At 42.2% G+C, this 15,210-nt stretch overlaps 1 protein-coding gene across 1 annotated transcript in view; it reads right to left on the bottom strand.

Moving 5' to 3' along the window:
- The window catches only part of LOC100553537 (actin gamma 2, smooth muscle), a 30,027-nt gene that overhangs the window by 4,646 nt on the left and 10,171 nt on the right, over positions 1-15,210 (bottom strand). The window contains exons 3-6 of the mRNA XM_003228229.4: positions 13,030-13,158; positions 11,147-11,257; positions 8,626-8,710; positions 629-790 (exon numbers count right to left, since the gene is read on the bottom strand). Of these exons, the coding sequence (XP_003228277.1) occupies positions 629-790; positions 8,626-8,710; positions 11,147-11,257; positions 13,030-13,158 (487 nt within the window). The remainder of the gene's footprint in view (positions 1-628; positions 791-8,625; positions 8,711-11,146; positions 11,258-13,029; positions 13,159-15,210) is intronic.

The raw sequence follows: 15,210 nt of genomic DNA on the forward strand, positions 1-15,210 counted from the left end.
ATTGAAGAATTGGTGGTAGTTAAGGTCAAGGGTAAAGGTTTTACCTTACATTAAGTCCATTATAAATGGGTAATATAGCTGTGTGGAAGGGCCTTGAGTCTACACTGCCATATAATCCAGTTAAAATCAGATAATCTGTATTTTATAGGCAGTGTAGAAGAGGCCTAAGTGAGGCCTAACTCTGCCTGTGCCCTGGGCTGAGTGGGTTGCTAGGAGACCAAGTGGGGGGAGCATAGCCTTCTAACTGGCAGCAATTGGATAAAAACAATTATTCCTCTCCCTCTAATTAGGACTTTATTTTTCTTTTTGTTGAATGAATGTAGAGGCATGGATGAGGGGTTGTGCTGCCAAGTTTAGTGTTTCTGGGATGTGTAGTTTTGTTGTTTTGTCCTAGACCGAAATTTCATTACCCTTTTATATATATATATGACAAAAATTGTTGCTCTTTCACAATGTTTTCTTTATAAAAATTAGTAGACAATTGGAAATGGGGTCGTATTTGAAACCAGCTCCATGTCGGTGGGGCAGGGAATCCAGGCCAGGCTTTAGTGCTTGCAAAGCTATGCAAGACTCACTTACGCCAATAGATCTCTTGTTGTTGTTGTTGTTGTGCTTATAACCTGCTTACCAGTGGTGACGAAAGAGTATCCCCTCTCGGTGAGGATCTTCATGAGGTAGTCGGTCAGGTCGCGGCCGGCTAGGTCCAGGCGCATGATGGCGTGGGGCAGGGCGTAGCCTTCGTAAATGGGCACGTTGTGTGTCACGCCGTCGCCCGAGTCTAACACGATCCCTGCAACGGAGCAAAGGAGGGGGGGGGGGGCTTTGATGAGACAGGCGATCCTGGTTTCCAGGTGCAAAGACCCATGACGGCCTCGCCATGACCCCATTGCTGTGGGATATATATGTGTGTGTGTGTGTGTGTGTGTGTGTGTGCACACACACACACATATATATAGATGTGCAATAAGCATATCAGAATTTCAGAAAAGAAGGTAAGCATGTTGAATGTATTGTCGAAGGCTTTCACGGGCCAAGCAGAGGATGCCTCCAGGCAACAACAGCCAGGCTATCCTCACTGATTGACTTTGCAACTAGATACACTATTATAATTGTATATTTATATTACATGTAATATTTACTAATCATATTGAAATATAGTGGCATAGTACAATATAGTAATATATAATGCTTATATTATGCTATACTTATAATATATTGTATATACATTAATATTGATAATAATATTATAATATAATACAGTATAATAATAATACGCTATTATAATTGTATATTTATTGTTATGATTGAGCCTCATGGCTCTGTTACTGACAGACGTGGGCGTAAGACTCCTCGGGAGTCAGATACTCTCGAGGAGCGAGAGAGAAAAAGACTGCGAGACATATTTGCAGCACCATCTGACGAAGAATCTTTCGAAGGGTTTACGGAGAGAATGGAGGAGGGGCTGGTTAGCTCAGAGGAGGATGAGATGGATTGGACTCGGGTAAGGGAGGAATTGGGTGCCACTGGCCATGATGGGACAGAAGATGAATGGGGACCTTCAGGATTAGACCCATGGCTTAGCTGGAGGGATGGGACGGGATCCACAGCTGGAGATGCTGTTGGGCGTAGTCAGAGGTGTTCCAGCTCTGACGAGGAAAGTGATGAGGAAACGCCCGGGTTAAGGAGGACAGCTGACAGTGATGAAGATTTGTAACTGGCATAAAATGGGGCTTGGGAGCAATTGCAAATTGCGTCGGGCAAGGTAATCTGGGCAAACGCTTGGGATCCGTGTGTGTGTGGGACGCTTCCCTGAAGACTTGTGTGCTTTCCTGTGCTGAGACGTAAGTTGATTGGAATCCAAGGTCAGACGGCGGGAGGGATTGTGTGGGCATTTGTTTGTGCAAACCTGTGCTTACTCTTATTAGCTTGACCTTCCGTCGTCTTTCTGACGGACGCCATCTCCTGCTTTGAGAACCCGGACTGAACTGACCACGGCTTGTCTTCCCCCCTTCTTGGACTTGGAAAAACTACAAACGTCTGCTTCTGGCTTTGATCTACGGAACGGAACTGGTCTACTCTACTTCTGCAATCCTTGGCTGAATTGCTCGTGTTGGAGATCCTGTCTACTGTGTGTGTGTGGGAGCGACGCAAGTTACTCTAAGCACAGTGCTGGCAGCAGAGAGGAATCTGCTGCCAATTAGTTGCATTCTTTGTATCTTTTGTTCCTTGGCTTTTGTTCTGTTAATACCTAGGCTGAAGCAAGCAGTTTGTTTTTACCCGGATTAAACTCCGGTTTAATCCGGTTTATCTTTTGAACATTTACTTTTGTCCCTTTTTGCTACTAAAGGCAAAAAACTGCCTGGCCCTTGTGTTTTTACGGGCATTTTTGAGTTCTGTAATCTAATAAACTCTGTTACTTTGAATCTTGTGGCGTTCTGTCTTTGACAGATTGCCCGACGCCCATAAAAAGTTTATTGCAGCAATAAACCCGTCAGGAAGACGATGGATGAGTTAAGAGCCAAAGTAGACCAATTGCAAACGGCCTTTACCGTAAGCCAAACAGCTTTTGCTGTGAAAGGACATGTTTTGACTCCTGAACGCTTTGACGGAACCAGGTGCAAGTTGCCAACCTTTTTGGCACAAGTGGAGCTTTATTTTTCACAGCTCAGTGTTCATGCTTTTCCTACTGACACTAGTAAGGTGGCTTTTATTTTGAGTTTGTTGACCGGTCCCGCAGGACAATGGGCCACTAATTTAATTTTGGGAAATGACCCAGTCAAGGACAATTTGAATAATTTCAAAAAGTTGTTAACTGATACTTTTGGGGATCCTCTCCGCACGGAGAACGCTGGGTGGGCTCTGTATCGGTTGAAACAGGGAAAGGGGACTGTTTTGGATTACTTAAATAAGTTTAACCTGTATCGCCACCAGCTGGATTGGGGGGAAAATGCATTCATGCTTTTATTTACTGCCGGGTTAAGTGATATGCTCCAGGATGAATTAGCACGCTTGGAGCCGGCTGAAAGCTGGGACGCCTTAGTAGCTAAGGTGCTGCGTTTAGACGCAAGGTTCGAGGCTCGTAAACACTCAAAAGCAATGTGTGCGCCACCCATGCATGTAACCAGGGCACCTGTGGTGATGGGGGAAGAGCCCATGGAGCTTGGGGTCTTTAAAAAACTGTCTACAGAGGAAAAGAGCCGTAGGAGGCAGCTGGGCTTGTGTTTGTACTGTGGGAATGCTGGGCATTTTGCCAAAAATTGTAATGTGAAACCTTCCCAGCTTTCGGGAAAAGGCCAGCCCTAGTGCGACGTGAGTCCAACGCACTAGGGCTCCTCAAGCAGTCAACTGAGGGGAGGAAGCATGTTTTCGTACCCATTACATTATCTGTTGGGGGAAGGGAACTTGTTTCTACTCTGGCACTGCTGGACTCAGGAGCTACGGTCTCCTATATAGATATTGAGTTTGCTAAGAAGCATGGCATTCCTAGAGTGCGCAAGGCATGCGACGTGTGGGTGGAGGGAGCAGATGGGAGACTGCTGGAGACTGGGGTGGTTAACCAGGAAACCTCAGCAGTAACGTGGGAGGTGCAGGGAGTAACGGGAACGTTTGTGTGGGATATTACGAGCTTGCCTAGATATGATGTGATCCTGGGGATGGATTGGCTAGCTGTAGTAAACCCACAAGTGGATTGGGCAACACGTAAAGTGATCTTAAAGAGGCAGGATTGTTGCACTTTAAACGTTACTCATGCTGATATGGAGGGAGTGCCTGCTGAGTATGGGGAGTTCTCTGATGTATTTTGTAAAAGAGAAGCGGACAAATTACCACCGCACAGGCCATATGATTGCGCCATCAAGCTGGCAGAAGGTGCGAAACTGCCAGCAGGGAGGCTGTATGCCTTGACTGTACCGGAAAGGCAAGCTTTGCGGGAGTTTTTAGATGAAAATTTAGCCAAGGGGTTTATTCGCCCATCTAGTTCTCCAACTGCGGCACCAGTATTCTTTGTAGCCAAAAAGACTGGGGAACTTAGGTTGGTCTGCGACTATCGGATCCTAAACAAATACACCATTCGGGATAGGTACCCGCTCCCTTTAATCTCGGAACTGTTATCAAGGGTGCAAGGGGCTAAGGTCTTTACCAAGCTTGACCTGCGGGGGGCCTATAACTTAATCCGTATACGGGAAGGGGATGAATGGAAGACGGCATTTAACACGTGTTTCGGATGCCACGAGTTCCGAGTCATGCCTTTTGGGCTTTGTAATGCTCCTGCGGTCTTCCAGAGGTTCATGAACGATGTGTTCAGGGACCTAATTGACCAATTTTTAGTGATTTATTTGGATGATATCTTGATTTTTTCTAAGGACGAGAAAGAACATCGTCAACATGTCAAGCAGGTTCTGCACCGACTGCGGGCTAATGGGCTTTTCGCCAAGGCTTCCAAATGCGTCTTTCATGTGCCTGAAGTGGAGTTCCTAGGTCATGTAGTGTCAGGTAGGGAACTTAAAATGGACCCACATAAGGTTGACGCCGTCAACTCATGGCAGGAGCTGAAAACTAAGAAGGATGTACAAAGGTTCTTAGGTTTCGCTAATTACTACCGGGAGTTTATTCCGAATTTTGCAAAGCTCACGGTACCTTTGACGCAGCTTCTGCGCAAGAAACAGCCATTTGTGTGGGGGCGGGAAGCTCACGAGGCGTTTCTACAACTTAAGTCTAGTTTTCAATCGGACAACATACTAACCCATCCTGATGTTGACAAACCGTTCGTGGTAGAAGCGGACGCTTCTAGCTACGCGTTGGGGGCTGTATTGTCTCAGAAGGACTCCTCAGGGACCTTGCGTCCCTGTGGATTTTACTCGCGGCAACTAACACCCTTCGAGCAGAACTATACCATATGGGAGAAGGAGTTGTTGGCGATTAAGGTGGCGTTTGAGGTGTGGCGGCACTGGCTTGAAGGGGCACGGCACCAGATCGTGGTCAGATCTGATCACAAGAACTTAGAGCACTTGCAAACAGCAAAGAAGTTAAACCAGCGTCAAATCCGATGGGCTTTGTTTTTCTCCAGGTTTAACTTCAAGGTGCAGTTCGTAGAGGGGAAGGCAAACTTGCGGGCCGATGCTTTATCCCGCAAGCCGGAGTTTAAGACCAATGAGCAGGTTGTATGTCAGACCATCTTGCCTACTGCCTCTCTGTGTGTTGTAGATAATGAGCTCGGGTTACATGACCAGATCCTTGCGGCTCAGAGGGATGATGTGTGGACACAGGAGCAACTGATGCTGCTCTCAGCAGGTAACCGTACCATACTGCCGCATCTACAAGATCAAGACGGAGTATTGGTACGCAGGGGGCAGGTCTACGTACCAGTGGGGGCCCTCAGGTTGGAGGTGATTAGAGCCCACCATGACGAACCCATGGCTGGGCACTTTGGCAGATTCAAGACCGTGCAGCTCATTACCAGGAGCTATTGGTGGCCAAAGATGCGGCAAGACATTCTGCGCTTTTGCGACAGCTGCGCCGTTTGCCAGCAGAGTAAGACGCCTGTTGGGCGCCCTAGAGGGTTGTTGTCGTCTTTACCTGTTCCGGACAGGCCATGGCAAATCATTTCCATGGATTTCATTTCAGATTTGCCTAAGTCTGGGGGTTATACTTGTATTTGGGTGGTGGTGGATTTATTTAGTAAACTGGCTCATTTTATTCCTTGTTCAACCATTCCGGCGGCCCCTACGTTGGCCTTACTATTTACTAAGCACATCTATCGTTTGCACGGAGCACCCGAGGTGATTATTTCAGATAGGGCTCCGCAATTTGTGTCACGCTTTTGGAAACATTTCCATGAGTGTTTGGGGACTAAGTTAAACGTTTCTTCAGCTTTCCATCCGCAAACGGATGGACAGTCGGAACGGGTTAATGGGCTCTTAGAGCAATATCTGCGTTGTTTTTGTTTAGACCAACCCACGGCTTGGGTGAAGTGGCTACCGGTGGCGGAATTTGCTTACAACAATGCGGTGCACACATCTAGTCAGCATACGCCGTTTGAGCTAACTTATGGTTTTCACCCACGGGGAGGTGTGGCGCCGTCGACCAATGTGGTCTCTTCGGACCCTGTGTACCGCTCTACGGAAATGGCTGCATTGCATGATGTTGCCCGTCGCTTACTGCTGGAAGCTAAGGCAACGCAGAAGACTCAGGCTGACCGCCACAGGCAGGCAGGGGAGGAGTTGGAAGAAGGGGATTTGGTGTGGTTATCTTCCAAACATATTAAACAGGCTGGGGGAAAGTTTGCGCCTCGGTATTTGGGTCCCTTTCCTATCGTTAAAAAAATTTCTTCCGTTGCGTTTCGTTTGCGTTTACCGTCTAGTTTAAAGGTCCATCCAGTCTTTCATCGTTCACTGTTGAAACTTGATACCTCTAGTCGTCGTGGTGCTATAGCGGAGGGTATCACTGCCACTTCTCCGCCATCGGGGGAGGAGGCCTTTGTGAGAGGGGATAGTGTTATGATTGAGCCTCATGGCTCTGTTACTGACAGACGTGGGCGTAAGACTCCTCGGGAGTCAGATACTCTCGAGGAGCGAGAGAGAAAAAGACTGCGAGACATATTTGCAGCACCATCTGACGAAGAATCTTTCGAAGGGTTTACGGAGAGAATGGAGGAGGGGCTGGTTAGCTCAGAGGAGGATGAGATGGATTGGACTCGGGTAAGGGAGGAATTGGGTGCCACTGGCCATGATGGGACAGAAGATGAATGGGGACCTTCAGGATTAGACCCATGGCTTAGCTGGAGGGATGGGACGGGATCCACAGCTGGAGATGCTGTTGGGCGTAGTCAGAGGTGTTCCAGCTCTGACGAGGAAAGTGATGAGGAAACGCCCGGGTTAAGGAGGACAGCTGACAGTGATGAAGATTTGTAACTGGCATAAAATGGGGCTTGGGAGCAATTGCAAATTGCGTCGGGCAAGGTAATCTGGGCAAACGCTTGGGATCCGTGTGTGTGTGGGACGCTTCCCTGAAGACTTGTGTGCTTTCCTGTGCTGAGACGTAAGTTGATTGGAATCCAAGGTCAGACGGCGGGAGGGATTGTGTGGGCATTTGTTTGTGCAAACCTGTGCTTACTCTTATTAGCTTGACCTTCCGTCGTCTTTCTGACGGACGCCATCTCCTGCTTTGAGAACCCGGACTGAACTGACCACGGCTTGTCTTCCCCCCTTCTTGGACTTGGAAAAACTACAAACGTCTGCTTCTGGCTTTGATCTACGGAACGGAACTGGTCTACTCTACTTCTGCAATCCTTGGCTGAATTGCTCGTGTTGGAGATCCTGTCTACTGTGTGTGTGTGGGAGCGACGCAAGTTACTCTAAGCACAGTGCTGGCAGCAGAGAGGAATCTGCTGCCAATTAGTTGCATTCTTTGTATCTTTTGTTCCTTGGCTTTTGTTCTGTTAATACCTAGGCTGAAGCAAGCAGTTTGTTTTTACCCGGATTAAACTCCGGTTTAATCCGGTTTATCTTTTGAACATTTACTTTTGTCCCTTTTTGCTACTAAAGGCAAAAAACTGCCTGGCCCTTGTGTTTTTACGGGCATTTTTGAGTTCTGTAATCTAATAAACTCTGTTACTTTGAATCTTGTGGCGTTCTGTCTTTGACATTTATATTACATGTAATATTACTAATCATATTGCAATATAGTGGTATAGTACAATATAGTAATATATACTGCTTATATTATGCTATACTTATAATATATTGTATATACATATAATATTGATAATAATATTATAATGTAATATAATATAATAACAACACACTATTATAATTGTATATTTATATTACATGTAATATTTACTAATAATATTGCAATATACTGTAGTGATATACAATAGAGTCTGACTTATCCAAGCTAAACGGGCCGGCAGAATATTGGATAAGCGAATATGTTGGATAATAAGGAGGGATTAAGGAAAAGTCTATTAAACATCAAATTAGGTTATGATTTTACAAATTAAGCACCAAAACATCACATTATACAACAAATTTGACAGAAAAAGTAGTTCAATACGCAATAATGTTATGTTGTAATTACTGTATTTACGAATTTAGCACCAAAAATCACGATGTATTGAAAGCATTGACTACAAAAATGTGTTGGATAATCCTGAACGTTGGATAAGTGAGTGTTGGATATGTGAGACTCTACTGTATGTGTGTGTGTATGTATATATATGTGTATGTGTGTATATATATGTGTGTGTGTGATAATAATATTATAATGTAATACAATATTATGATAATAATACACAATATTATAGTTATATATTTATATTACATGTAAATATTACTAAGAATATTGCCATATATTGTAGTGGTATAGTACAATATAGTAATAGGTAATGCTTATATTGTGCTATGCTAATAATATAATATATTGTATGTATATATAACTTGTAAGCCGCCCTGAGTCCCCTTTGGGGTGAGAAGGGTGGAATATAAATGTCACTAATAAATAAATACACAATAAATAAATATCTTCAAAACATTGAAGCCAAGCCGGAAGCGGAATGTCTTCTCCAGATCAGCGCATGAGTTTTTTTGTATGCGCCAAAACCGTGGTTCTAGGCGCATGGCTTCTCACCTGTGGTTCTCCCAGAAGCGTAGAGGGACAGGACGGCTTGGATGGCGACATACATGGCGGGGACATTGAAGGTTTCAAACATGATCTAGGAGAGGAGGAAAGCACAGGGTTGACACATTTCCATTATAATTATTTGATACACAATAATTTGATATATCACTGCTGAGATTGAAGCGCGTGGTTGGATTGAGCCCCAACTTTTTAATCGCCCAACTTACTATCAACCGAAGCAGCTTGAAAACAGCTGCGCTGTGAGTAGAGAAATTAGGTACCGCTTTATGCGGGGAGACTAATTTAACTACCCGTATTGTAAACCGCCCTGAGTCCCCTTCGGGGTGAGAATATAAATGTTGCTAATAATAATAATAATAATAATAATAATAATAATAATAATAATAACAACCACAACAACTGTGATCCGCCCTGAGAAGGGCAGAACATAAATACAGTAGAGTCTCGCTTATCCAACGTAAACGGGCCAGCAGAAAGTTGGATAAGCGAATATGTTGGATAATAAGGAGAGATTAAGGAAAAGCCTATTAAACATTAAATTAGGTTATGATTTTACAAATTAAGCACCAAAACATCATGTTAGACAACAAATTTGACAGAAAAAGTAATTCAATACGCAGTAATGCTATGTAGTAATTACTGTATTTACAAATTTAGCACCAAAATATCATGATATATTGAAAACATTGACTACAAAAATGTGTTGGATAATCCAGAACGTTGGATAAGCGAGTGTTGGATAAGTGAGACTCTACTGTACTGTAAATAAATAAATTATACAGTGAGGACTGGGACCACCTTGACTGGCTTCTGCCAAAGAGTCTTTGCAGTCCGATCTTAAAATCCTTATATCATGCCAGCTTTTCCAATTGCTTCTCTTCAATCGTGCTGTCGCTTGGGATTGCAACATAAACAATAGTTGTTGTTGTTGTTATTATTATTATTATTATTATTATTATTGTATGCACAGCAAACAAGATAGACATGCTGGATTTCGTATCACAAACTCACAAGTCGAACACTTCCCAAGTGTCTAGGACTGTGTGATGTATTTTCGGATGATGCACGCAAATCCCAGTCGGGTGGCCTTTTGCAGTTGGCAGATTGTAATTTTGTCAATGTCTATTGTTTCCAAATGCCGGCTAAGATCTTTTGGCACGGCACCCAGTGTGCCCATCACCACCGGGACCACCTGCACTGGTTTCTGCCAGAGTCTTTGAAGTTCAATCTTGAGGTCCTGATAGCGGCTGAGTTTTTCCTGTTGTTTTTCGTCAATGCGACTGTCACCTGGGATGGCAACATCAATGATCCAAACCTTGTTCTTTTCCACAACTGTGATGTCTGGTGTGTTGTGTTCCAGAACTTTGTCAGTCTGGATTCGGAAGTCCCACAGTATCTTTGCGTGCTCATTTTCCAATACTTTTGCAGGTTTGTGATCCCACCAGTTCTTTGCTGCTGGGAGGTGGTACTTGAGGCATAAGTTCCAATGAATCATTTGGGCCACATAGTTGTGCCTCTGTTTGTAGTCTGTCTGTGCAATTTTCTTACAGCAGCTGAGGATATGATCAATGGTTTCATTGGTTTTCTTGCACAGTCTGCATTTTGGGTCATGAGCTGATTTTTCGATCTTGGCCTGAATGGCCTTTGTCCTGATGTCTTGCTCCTGGGCTGCAAGGATCAGGCCTTCTGTCTCCTTCTTCAGGGTCCCATTCGTGAGCCACAGCCAGGTCTTCTCCTTATCTGCTTTTCCTTCAATTTTGTCAAGGAACTTTCCATGCAATGTTTTGTTGTGCCAGCTGTCAGCTCTAGTTTGTAGTGCGGTTTTCTTGTACTGGTTTTTTGTCTGCTGTGCTTTGAGGAGTTTCTGATTTTTGACTTTAATCAAAGCAGGTTCTTCACTTTGCTTTCCATATTCTGCCAGGGCATGTTCTTCTTCTTTGACTGCTTGTTTTACTTGCAAGAGTCCTCTGCCCCCTGATCTTCTAGGCAGATATAGCCGGTCAACATCACTGCGAGGGTGCAGTGAATGATGAATGGTCATGAGTTTTCTTGTTTTTCTGTCCAAATTGTCCAGTTCCATCTGTGTCCAATTTATGATGCCAGCAGTATATCTTATGACAGGTATGGCCCAGGTGTTTATGGCCTTGATGGTGTTGCCTCCATTGAGCTTGCTTTTGAAATATTATTATTATTATTATTATTATTATTATTATTATTATTATTATTATTATTGCCCCGCTCATCCCTTCACAAGGAGACTCAAAGTGGATCCACAACTGTCTCAGAAGACCAATCCCAAGGGTCGTTGGACTGCAGCTCCCAGCAGGACAGGGGCACCAAAGGCCATCTAGTCCCACCCCAAAGAAAGGTCCCCTGCCTTTAAATTGGATTGAGTGGCCAATGCCCAGGGCAAGTAAAAGAACAAAGGAAGGAAGGAAGGAAGGAAGGAAGGAAGGAAGGAAGGAAGGAAGGAAGGAAGGAAGGAAGGAAGGAAGGGAGGGGACCTCACCTGTGTCATCTTCTCCCGGTTCGCTTTGGGGTTCAGGGGAGCCTCTGTGAGAAGCGTGGGGTGTTCCTCGGGAGCCACGCGCAGCTCGTTGTAGAAGGAATGGTGCCAGATCTGAAGCAGCAGAGAAGAAGGGTGGTTAGGGCATAGGCCGGGCTGTGGCGCAGCTGGTTAGTAGCCAGCTGCAACAAATCATTACTGACCGAAAGGTCATGAGATCGAAGCCCAAGTCAGGTTGAGCTCCCGACCATTAATAGCCACCTGGCTGTTGACCTAAGCAGCTCGAAAGACAGTTGCACCTGTCAAGTAGAAAATTTAGGTACCGCTTTGTGTGGGGAGGCTAATTTAACTACCCATATATACTCGAATATAAGCCAACCCGAATATAAACTGAGGCATCTAATTTTACCACAAAAAATGGGAAACCATTGACTCAAGTATAAGCTGAGGGTGGTAAATTTCAGAAATAAAAATAGATACCAATAAAATTACATTAATTGAGGCATCAGTAGGTTAATTGTTTTTGAATATTTACATAAAGCTCAAATTTAAGATAAGATTGTCCAACTCTGATCAAATCATTATTCTCATCTTCTTCAATGTAAATGTGCTTATGCATCCTTTTAATAATAATAGAGTAAAATAATACATGTAATAATAATAATACAGTAGAGTCTCACTAATCCAACACTCACTTATCCAACATTCTGGATTATCCAACACATTTTTGTAGTCAATGTTTTCAAAATATCGTGATATTTTGGTGCTAAATGCGTAAATACAGTAATTACAACATAACATTACTGCGTATTGAACTACTTTTTCTCTCAAATTTGTTGTATAACACGATGTTTTCATGCTTAATTTGTAAAATCATAACCTAATTTGATGTTTAATAGGCTTTTCCTTAATCTCTCCTTATTATCCAACATATTCGCTTATCCAACATTCTGCGGGGCCGTTTATGTTGGATAAGTGAGACTCTACTGTAATAGAGTAAAATAATACATGTAATAATAATAATAATAATAATAATAGTAGAATAATAAATGTAATAATAATAAGATAATATAAAAATAATAATAAGATAAGAGTGAAATAATAAATGTATTATTATTATTAATAATAATAGAGTAAAATAAATGTAATACGTAATAGAGTAAAATAATACATGTAAAAATAATAATAAATACAGGAAAATAATACATGTATTAATAAATAGAGTAGAATAATAAATGTAATAATAATAAGATCAGAGTGAAATATTTATTTATTTATTTATTTACAGCATTTATATTCCGCCCTTCTTTCTCACCCCGAAGGGGACTCAGGGCGGATCACATTACACATATAGGCAAACCTTCAATGCCTTTTAACATAGAACAAAGACAAACAAACATAGGCTCCGAGCGGGCCTCGAACTCATGACCTCCTGGTCAGAGTGATTCATTGCAGTTAATTGCACTGGCTTGCAATAATAAATGTATTAATAATAATAATATAATATAATAGAGTAAAATAAATGTAATAGTAGCAACAATAATAGAATACAATAATAAATGTAATAATACCAATAATAGAGTATAAGCTGACCCAAATATAAGCCAACCAGGATCCTCACCCGAGTATAAGCCGAGGAGGACTTTTTCAGTCTCAAAAAATGGGCTGAAAAACTAGGCTTATACTTGAATATATACAGTAATTTACAACACCACAAAAATGCCAGAAGCGTGTAGAAGAATGAGGAAGTACTACCATCAAGGACTTGGTGTCACAGGTGGACACTGAAGCGGCAGAAGGGACAGAAGGAGTGTGGAAAGAGAGGGAAGGAGGGAATGTGAGAATATATGGATGGAAGTGGGAGAAAAGGCAGTCCCGTGGGGTACCTTCTCCATGTCGTCCCAGTTGGTGATGATGCCGTGCTCAATGGGGTACTTGAGGGTCAGGATGCCCCGCTTGCTCTGGGCCTCGTCCCCAACGTAGCTGTCCTTCTGGCCCATGCCCACCATCACCCCCTAAAAAAGAAGAGAAGGAGGAGAGCCATTTAGGGGGGAAATGGGGGTCCCAAATCACCAGTCCTCCCCCAAAAAAATCCACAACAAACACCCCGAAACAACAGTCTTCCCACCAGTGATGCATCCAGACCAAACTTGCCCAACATAACAAACCTTAATATAAGTACTGATAGAGTTTCTGGGGGTTAACCTGGCATGATGTGAGTTGGAGTTCACCCACGACATTATGCTTTTTGTACAATTAAAATTGACTTTTTCAAATTACCTGGGCAAGGACGGGGACCAAACCTAATAATAATAATAATAATAATAATAATAATAATAATAATAATAATAATAATAGGGTGCCGTGCCAAAAGATCTCAGCCAGCATTTGGAAACAATAGGCATTGACAAAATCACGATCTGCCAACTGCAAAAGGCCACCCGACTGGGATCTGCAGGCATCATCCGAAAATACATCACACAGTCCTAGACACTTGGGAAGTGTTCGACTTGTGATTTTGTGATACGAAATCCAGCATGTCTATCTTGTTTGCTGGGTCATACAATGTTGTTGTGTCAATAATAATAATAATAATAATAATAATAATAATAATAATAATAATTCAGCATATCTATCTTGTTTGCTGTGTCATAAAATAATAATAATAATAATAATAATAATAATAATAATAATAATAATAATGATAATAATAATACATCACACAGTCCAAACACTTGGGAAGTGTTCGACTTGTGATTTTGTGATATGAAATCCAGTATATAGACCTCGTTTGCTGAATCATACTATGTCTTTGTGTCAATAATAGTAGTAATAATAATAATAATAGTAATAATAATAATAATATATCACACAGTCCTAAACACTTGGGAAGTGTTCGACTTGTGATTTTGTGATATGAAATCCAGCATATCTATCTTGTTTGCTGTGTCATAATAAAATAATAATAATAATAATAATAATAATAATAATAATAATAATACATCACACAGTCCAAACACTTGGGAAGTGTTCTACTTGTGATTTTGTGATACGAAATCCAGTATATAGACCTCGTTTGCTGAATCATACTATGTCTTTGTGTCAATAATAGTAGTAACAATAATAATAATAGTAATAATAATAATAATATATCACACAGTCCTAAACACTTGGGAAGTGTTCGACTTGTGATTTTGTGATATGAAATCCAGCATATCTATCTTGTTTGCTGTGTCATAATAAAATAAAATAAAATAATAATAATAATAATAATAGCAATAATGCCATAGGATCCTAGAGTTGAAAGGGCCCCCCAAAAGTCATTCAGTTCAACCTGCTTCTGCCAGGCAGAACACAATCTAATCCCTCCCGACAGAGGGCCAACTGACTTAGCAGCATCAGCATCATCAGCATCATCACCATTATTATTATTATTATTATTATTATTATTAAAGCATCCTAGAGTTGGAAGGGCCCCCCAAAGGCAAATCCAGTTCAACATGCTTCTGCCAAGAAGGAATGCACAACCTAATCCCTCCTGACAGAGGGCCATTTATGCTCTGCATAACAACAACAACAACAACAACAACAACAACATAGGATCCTAGAGTTGGAAGGACCTCCCAAAGGCAATCCAGTCCAACCCGCTTCTGCCAGGCAGGAGAACACAACTTAATCCCTCCCAACAGAGGGACATACAGACTCTGCATAATAATAATAATAATAATAATAATAATAATAATAATAATAATAATACCATAGGATCCTAGAATTAGAAGGACCCGCAAAGGCCATCCAGTCCAGCCCACTTCTGCCAGGCAGAAGGACAAAACCTAATCTCTCCTGACAGATGGCCATCCAAATTCTGCATAATAATAATAATAATACCATAGGATCCTAGAATTAGAAGGACCCCCAGAGGCCATCCAGTCCAGCCCATTTCTGCCAGGCAGGAGGACACAACCAAATCCCTCCCAACAGAGGGCCATCCAGACTCTGCATAATAATAATAATAATAATAATAATAATAATAATAATAATAATAGACATTGTGTTGTCGAAGGCTT

The sequence above is a fragment of the Anolis carolinensis genome, unplaced genomic scaffold, assembly GCF_035594765.1.
Source record: "Anolis carolinensis isolate JA03-04 unplaced genomic scaffold, rAnoCar3.1.pri scaffold_8, whole genome shotgun sequence".
Lineage (NCBI taxonomy): Eukaryota > Metazoa > Chordata > Lepidosauria > Squamata > Dactyloidae > Anolis > Anolis carolinensis.